The sequence below is a fragment of the Agelaius tricolor genome, unplaced genomic scaffold (genome assembly GCF_023055355.1).
Source record: "Agelaius tricolor isolate 1412-34295 unplaced genomic scaffold, bAgeTri1.0.p SCAF_1, whole genome shotgun sequence".
NCBI lineage: Eukaryota > Metazoa > Chordata > Aves > Passeriformes > Icteridae > Agelaius > Agelaius tricolor.
The window spans coordinates 67010345-67018687 of NW_027269261.1; the positions used below are offsets into that span (position 1 = coordinate 67010345).

Below are 8343 nucleotides of genomic sequence, written 5' to 3' on the forward strand. Positions count from 1 at the left end.
CCACCTTACCCTCTTCGTATCAAAACACTTCTTTTAAACTGAAATATCAACAACTAAGGTCAGTGTAGCCCCAAGTTAACTCTGATTTTATCACTGTGTTTTGTACCTTCTTCTCCTATTTTTCCCTCAGTCTGTTTACATCATGCTAAATGAGGGCATCTCTTACCTTGGGTTCATTCTCACCAGACCTGTACAGTCCTCATGATAATCTCTCTCCCTTTGTTTGTCTTAATGGTGTGGTAAAGTGGTGGCATAGCAGAATAGCTATGCTCAAGTGAGCAATTTTGAAGGGAACAAAAACTAAATTATTTGTTACACAGCCTTGGTCTCAGCCCAGCTGCTGTTACCTGCTACCAGTAAGAAGTGGCAACATGTACATGTAATAATATGTTATAACAAGTAACAAGGTTCCCTGTCTTTTTTTTTTTAATTATTATTACTGTTTTTTTTAATTAGAGCTGAAATGTGTTGTAGAGTTTGTCTGATTTCACTGCCTGTACAAGAGCCCTCAGTGGGGCTTTTGCTGGTTGAGATGTACATGTGGCTGACCACAATGAAGGCTGTTTATTGACAATGGCCATTTGTACTTTCTCCAACAACACTAACCAAATATTCTCTTCTTTAAATTTATTATTATCTTGAAAGTGAATAACCTATACTGTCCTTGTTTTCTTAGAGAATTACAGAACTGTTAGGGTTGGAAGAGGCCCCTGAGGGTCATCTAGTCCAACCCCCCTGACAAGGCAGGGTCACCTAGAGCAGGTGACACAGGAACATCTCGGGTTTCTGTGGTTGAGATGACCTCCAAGGTATTAGAAAGTCTTTTTTTCCCAGCCCTGCACCCAAAGAAGAAGTCGAGATTCATCGGTTCTGCTTTTCACGGTTGATTATTTTTCTTATCTATTACATTCTTTCTTTGACCTGTGAAATCTGTCCAGCAGGTCAGGTTGTGGCACAGTGACTGCCCTTGGGGAGGTGTTAAACTTTTGTACTAACACCTTGGGGAGGTGTTAAACTTTTTGTACTAAGAACTACGTGTACTTTATTTACAATAATTTTCCAATACCTATCACCTATGTTAGACAGTCTGTCTCTACTCTAAACCAATCAAAAAGTGTCATCATCCCAGCAGAAGATGGAGGACAAGAAGAAGAAGAAGGACAGGACAAGCCCAGATTCCTCCATCTTGTCTCTTGAACCCCCATTCTAAAACCCCAAAATTCTACTTTTTTACTCTGTGACACATTAACTATCATTCTACTCAAACTCTTGTGGTTTGTAAATCTTTACACAAAGTTGGTAATTTTTTCCATGGACTAAAATCGAAGCCACAGGTGGTTTTGACTCTGTGCCAAGGTCTCTCTGAGCCCTCTGCTAGGGTCTCAAATCACCCAGAGCGGCCAGAGGAATGTCCTGGGTCCCAACAGGAACACATCTAGGTGAGTCTGGATTGTCTCCAGAGAGGGAGACTCCATGACCTCCCTGGGCAGCCTGCGCCAGTGCTCTGCCACCCTCAGTGTAAAGTTCTTCTCATGTTGAGGTGAAACTTCTTGTGCTTTAGATCGTGGCCATTGCTCCTCCTCCTGTCACTGGGCACCAATGAAAAGAGTCTGGCACCCTCTGCGGTAGCCCTGACTTTAAAATTCCCGCCTGCGCCGCCGATCCCGCCTGCCAGCAGACGGAGCGGGAGGAATTCGCGGTTCCTCGGCTCGGCGGGCGGGAGCCGCTCCGTCGTCAGGGACGCGCAGGATCAGCGTTCATCTCTGCCAGAGGCGGATAAAAAGGCACGGCACCAACAGACAGAGAGCGTCCCTCCGACCGGGGCAAGTCCAGGTTTTATTCCAGAACGTGGAGTAACACCCAGGGGAAGCCGCCGGATCGAAGGGCGGCGGGAGGAGGGAATACACGTGTATTATATAGGAGAAACGGGAGGGGGAGAGCTCAGACAGGCAGCGAATGGGGACCCACGGTGAGCGCGGGCTTTGTCAGAGTGACAGAACCGGTAGCCAGCCGAGAGAGCTCAAAGGTGGGACCCCGGTCCCTGGCCCAGTAATTCCGTGTATAACACTGAAGTTTCTGGATAAAAGGGAGGTATTTGGGGGTGACAGAAAGACGCGAGTTTCCAGGGTAACAGGTGATGGACAGATAACTGGGAAAGAGGGGGCATTCCAGACAGAACCATTATACAGAAAAAGGGGGTAACAGAACATTCCAGCTTAAACCGGGGAAGCATAATAACACAACGCAACAACCCTCCTTTTGCCACTCACTTTTGAGAGGTATTAACGAGATCCTCTCTCAATCCTCTCCTCTGGACTAAACAGGCCCAGCTACGGCAGTCTCCCCTAATAAGAGAGATACTCCAGACCCAAATCACCTTTGTGGCCCTTCTGCTGGGGCCTCTCTAGTAGCTCCTTGTCTTTCTTGTACTGAGGAGGCCAGAGGTGGATACAGCACTTAAGATGTGACCTCACCGGGGCTGAGTAGAGGAGCAGGAGCACCTCCCTTGCCCTGCTGGCCCCACTCTTCCCAATGCACCACAGGACACCAGTGGCCCTCCTGGCTACCAGAGCACTGCTGGCTCATAGTCATCCACCCTGACACCAGGTCCTTCTCTACAGAGATGCTCTCTAAGAGGTCAGCCCCTGCACTGTTACTCCATAATCATCAAGTTTCTCGGAAGGAAAAGAGCACTGAGTAAATAAGTGACTGTGATGAATATGTTTAAAAAATTCTTTTCTACACGAGAATTAAATCTGGTTTTGCCTTCATGTGTTATATTTTTAGTTTATAGTGAGAAAGAAGCTTCAAACTCGTTATATTCAGCTAGTTAAAATAGGCTCTCCCCTTCTTCCTTCCTTGCAAAATGAATGTAATGAATAAATTCTTGGGTTTCCTGCCTGCCTGTCTAAATGATTTTTGAATTTATTGTGTAGAAAGAGAGAATTTCTGGGAGAAGTAAATGGACAGCCTGGACCAAACAATCTGACTTACATATCTAAAACTGTCATAGCATAGCGTCCCCAGCCGGGTAATAATTAGCATTGACTCCATGATTCCAGAAGGCTGATCAATTGCTTTATTATACTATACTTATTAAGAAACCCATCACCCTTACAGACAGTCCAATACAGTTTGACCTAATTGGTCCTTTAATTAAAACGCCATCACCATTGGATAATTAAGAAAACACCCTTTGGTAAACAAATCTCCATAACACATTCCACATGTTTACAACAACAGGTGCAGCAAGTGAAGATAAGAATTGTTTATCATTCTTTGATATTCTCATAGCCTTCCCCAGGACAATGCCTGGGAAAGTTGTGTGTTGCTCTCTGTGGCTAGAGAGCTGCTGCCACATAAAACGCTCTCTTAAACAACAGCTTTTCAGGACAAAAGTGAACTTTATTATTCTTCACTCAAAACTTGTATCTTTATTTATTATAATAAGATGTTGTTTGATAAGCATACTACTACTTGCTAATATGGATTGCAGATTTTTAATGTCCTTAAGTGTATGAATGTGCTTTTAATGCTTGTTGATATATAAGCTTCACCTACATTGCCATGGTATGCATGAGCCTAACCCCTCAAGACAAGCTACATTTTTTAATCTACTGCTTGCTCTAAGCTTCACTGAAAGCCTCATTTTAAAGAGAGAGCTAAAAAACTAAGCTGCATTTCTGATGAAATCTTCCATTCCTGTCTTTGTCTCTTTGATAAGATTTGGTATTGTCACTCCACCTGCCAACTGCTTTTAAGGTATCGGTAATAATTTGACATAATATGTGCTGATATCTTTGTGGATGCTGATTATTTTACATACAACTCTTCTTAATGGACAACAACATAAGAAAAGTGCCTTTTAAATGTACTTAAGCAAAAAGTAAATCTCCTGAGGATTACAACTATTAGCTTTCCCTTTCAGCTTGCACAGATTTCAGTAAGAGCAGAGAATAAGACTCTTCTTATATCAGTAGGCTATCTTCTATATCAGTAGACTGCCAGCATTGCAAAGGATTTGTTTCATTACAACCCTGAAACGCTTGCCTGGGCTTCATCCACAGATTCAAAAACATTGAGATCCCGACCTTCTTCCTTGAATTCAGCGTCGTTGCCTCTGACGGTGTTCACATACTTGTGTAACATGCTGTAATACTGCTCTTGTGAATTAAAGGTATAAGAGACTGAAACCTTCTGCCAGTCTTTGTTGCTGGGAGTACGAAATGGTGCTGGGTCAGTGGCTTCAAAAAAGCAATTTGTATTTCTTTCTGCTAGCTTGCTTGCATGCTCTTTGGCTTTGATCTCAAAGAGTTTATGTTCTTTTCTTGAGTAAATTTTCCAGAACTTGAACTGAAGGTAGCTGACAGGGGAGAAGCAGTGGGTGATACATGTTGAAATCAGTGCCACAGTCATGATGCTGGCTATCAGGAACCATCCTATCAGCTTGAAAAAAGTATATATAGGTTATTGGTGGTTTTGCATGGCCATATGTGGGAGTACAGAACATAACACTGAAAAAATAAGAAAACTGTAAGCAAAGAATCCTGGAGTGCATGTAACTGTCTGTTTGCTGCCAAAGTAGGGGATCCCATGCATGCAATTCAGACAGACATACAGACCTTCTGCACCCCTCAGCTGATCTTGTCAGATTAAGGATGAATACCGAAAAAAGAGAAGATGGACAGAAGTTATTTACTCAGTTATATCCAGCTTTCTTAAGTTGTAAGGCAAGATACTGACCATCAGTTTCTGCAGTTGTGGTCACGTTTATGGTACAAAGGGTGCAGAATCTCTCCATGTGCTTTGTGCTGCAAATTAGAGCTCCTGCTGGCTATGTTCTCATGGAATGTAGTTACTCTCCCTGATGTCTGAGCCTGCAAAAACATCTAGTTTTTGCACAACACAGAGGAAAGGTTGTGTCCTGCATGTGTTGTAGGCAGGACACAGATATGACTATTGAATATGGGAATTCATTCTTGTTTTATAGCTGATTTTAACACCCTTAGACAAGTCTCAGAGGTCCCATCAAAACCAAGTGTCCTAGTAATTGCTGGTGTCTCCTCTTCTCAGGGGTACTTAGCTAGAAGCTCTAGGCAGAGATCCTGCAACATGCTCTTTTACCCCAGGATGACTTTTTCTTCAAATGAAAAAGTATTGAGTGCTAAACGAAATGGAGTTTGTGTTCTTTTTGGTTCTTAATTTTGTTGAAAGTAGATTGGATATAAAAAATAGTGGTCAGTAATAAAAATATACTCACACTTTTCCTATTTTTGTTTGACTGGATGTTTCTTTTAGATTCTACTGCAATGTCAGTAACAGTCAGGCTTCCTTGTTTTTTCTCCTTTCTTATCCTATCTAAAATCAATGGTATAGAGTTTGCCCCTTTTTCTTGGAGAAGCAGTATGCTAAGTAGTTAACAAATAAAAACACATTTTTGTTTTAATAGGCTTTTGTACTAAACAGGAACTCTTATAAACTTAACTCCCTTAACCAGCTCTTAATGTTTTCCTGAGAAAAAGTTGCAAAACAGGGTTTTCCTATTGGAGTTAAGACAAAATCCACACAAATATAGAAACAAAACTGCAGTGCTGCCAACAAACCAAACAAAATCCACAAGTGTCACTGTTTTGATCATGCAATTTGCTTTCAGCACAAGCAACTTTAACAAGACAAATATATATTTTAACTATTCTTCTAGAATACAAGTGTGAAATTATTAAGAGTTTCAAGCACTGAGGTTTATAGTCAAACAAGCTGTTCCTATTTGTTTCTCTTTCCAGATGTCCCCTTGCAACCATTCTCTTGCAAGGGGACATCAGCTTCCCCCCTGTGTTAATGATCTCAGCTTCCCCTCAACTAATGCCTATCTGCAGAAGTTTGAGGTATTCAAAGACATAAAAGTAGAGAAGAAGAAGAAGAACTCAAACCATGTCTAAGTTAATTGAGAAGAAAACTTGTTGTGCAAAGTCCCGTTCTCTAGGGTGGTTTCCTGCACATGAGGTTTTGTAAATGACAGTACCAAACCATTACCATGCAGACATGAAAACCCAGAAAGTATTGTAAAAATACACCTATTTCTTTTCTGTTGCAGCTTTTTTGCCAATGAATATTGGCAAGCCGTGTGCTTTTGGTACCTGATATTATATAACATGAGGGAGAAGGGCTGTTTACAGTTCTCAGCAGGCACTTCTATGCATTGAGCAGCCAGGGTTGAAGCCCATAGGGTGAGGAGAAGAGCAGTGAGGCTTTACCTGGGACTGTGCATGAAAGCTGAGGCATACACTTGACATCGCTGCTGATAACTCCTCATCACAGGGCATTTTGTACAGCTGCTCTTGGCTGTAATTTGTGTTATTTTTACAGAAGAGGTGTGCTGTCATGTTGCTCCCGCTGGCTGCACACTCGTAGAAGCTGGCTCCAAGCAGGGCCACCGCTATCCAGGTGAGCGGGGCCACCGAGGCCTTGACTGTCATTGGCACTAACAGCTGGCAGACGTGGGCCCAGGTTCGCCAGAAACAGTATTGGGGATACTTCTCCAGAGAGCACATGCCTGTAAACAGGCGCCATGTCCTGGTATTCACCATGTAGCCGAGCAGCAAGAGGACGAAGGCAGGTGCTAAGAGGAAGGAATAACCATACACCAGGTTCTCAGAGTTGCAGGGACACTTGAACACCATCGATGAGAAGATGCGCTCGCTGGCAGCCGTCACAAGGGACACGATGCTGAAACCCAGAGTGGTCTGGTAGCGGATGTAGAAATCCACTGCCTTCTGTAACCTATCCATTTTTCTGCCTCTCCTTACTTTGAGAAGAGCAAAATCTCTATCAGAAAAGGAAAAAAGAGTGACAAGTCTCCTGCAGCCCCCACAGCCTAGAGAGACTTACAGAGCTTTCAGTTTCTATTGGTTGTGGTAATACAGTGAGGCACAGAAGCAGCCCTTCATAGAGGAAATAACAGTCAGTTTACAATGAAGCAGAGACCACACTGGAAAACCACTCCAACTTCAACAGCAAAACAATTTTCCTATACATTTGTTCCTATAAAAACAGTTTGTGTTTGTCCACACAAGCATTGTAACTAGCAATGGCTTAAACCTCATCATCTTGTCAGTGAAGCACCAGATTCAAAGTGTGAATAAAATGTGAAAAAAACCACCCAGAACCATATAAAGATTTTTATCCTGCCTTCTTTTTAGCTATACAATATGGCTTGTTCTCTTATGGAAGAAAATTCAACTATAATCATGTCAATTTTTCAAGATAATCTATCAATTTTTTTAAGTAGTTATGTTGTAAATTATATAACTCTTTTTTTTTTTTACTTTAAAGTACATTAAATAATGGATTTGTTTGTCTTTGCCTAGGGGAAGGGCAGCTGGATGTTGTTGTTTGTTTAATCTTTAAACTGCTGAGGCTTTAGGTCTTGCTGGACAAGGCCTGACAAGCTCCAATTTAAAAAGAAGGGTGTTTTGGAGGTCAGGAATTTGAAAATTCCCAGTTCCCATTTCAGCTCTTTGGGCAGCAGAGAGGATGAGTAAGTAAGATGAGTAAGCCCTTGTGGAGAGAAAGCGAAACCCTCTGTGTGTGGGTGCTGGGACCTGAACATCGCACCGCATGGCTGAATAAAACATCTGTGGATATACTGTACAAAATACTGTACAGCAAGAGGATGACACAGAGGCTCCAGAGCAGGCAGCACTGGTTCACGTGGCTTCTGGGCTCACAGCAGATGCGCCATGCTCAGTGCCAAGCTGCTGCTGCAGAGGAAAATGTGCTGCTAAATGAAAAGCTTGCCTTGGCCTGGAGGAGCCTTTGTAATACAATGACATAGCAATCAAAAAAGGCTGCAAAACCAGGAAGAATTAATCAGATTGAAGGTTAGTCTGGCCACATCTCAGCTACAGCCAATAGCTGAGTGGGGAACACAGAGGCAGGAAAAAGAAGTTTGACAATGTCCTCACACCCTGTGTGGTTTCAGGGATTTTCTTTGTATCTAATGCCTTTTGTTTTAACCCATGCAGACTTTCTGACATCCAAAATACTGTACAGCAAGTGTGGTTAACCTTCATTCTAATCAATGACATTTGATGTCTCCAGGATCTGGAAGGGAAAGAGAAAAAAGAATGGATCCTTGGCATCTCCATCAACTCATGGTCTTGTACACCTTCATCATAGCCCTCTCTGTTCCAGGCTGAGGAAACCCTAATATAGTCATTCCTCATCTGATATATACCTTTGCATACTTTCTTTATCCATGTTGCCACCTGAACTATTCTCTAGGATTCAAGTATCATTTTTCACATGAGAGGAAATAGGAAGTATACCAGATTCCCAGTGCAT

The 8343-nt window shown here is 42.4% G+C and overlaps 1 protein-coding gene across 1 annotated transcript; it reads right to left on the reverse strand.

Moving 5' to 3' along the window:
* Positions 1-4029: 4029 nt before the first annotated feature.
* Positions 4030-6788, reverse strand: LOC139595166 (calcium homeostasis modulator protein 6-like). The gene is made up of 2 exons (XM_071438548.1): positions 6255-6788; positions 4030-4446 (listed from the first exon to the last, which is right to left on the reverse strand). The coding sequence occupies exons 1-2, from the start codon at positions 6786-6788 to the stop codon at positions 4030-4032; spliced, it is 951 nt and encodes a 316-aa protein (XP_071294649.1).
* Between the last annotated feature and the right edge of the window lie 1555 nt (positions 6789-8343).

Excerpts from the sequence above, each read along its gene's own strand:
- LOC139595166 (XM_071438548.1), bottom strand. The coding sequence starts at position 6,788 with ATGGATAGGTTACAGAAGGCAGTGGATTTCTACATCCGCTACCAGACC. Across the intron at positions 4,447-6,254 it reads GCTTTCATGCACAGTCCCAG|CTGATAGGATGGTTCCTGAT; the intron begins GTAAAGCCTCAC and ends ACTTTTTTCAAG.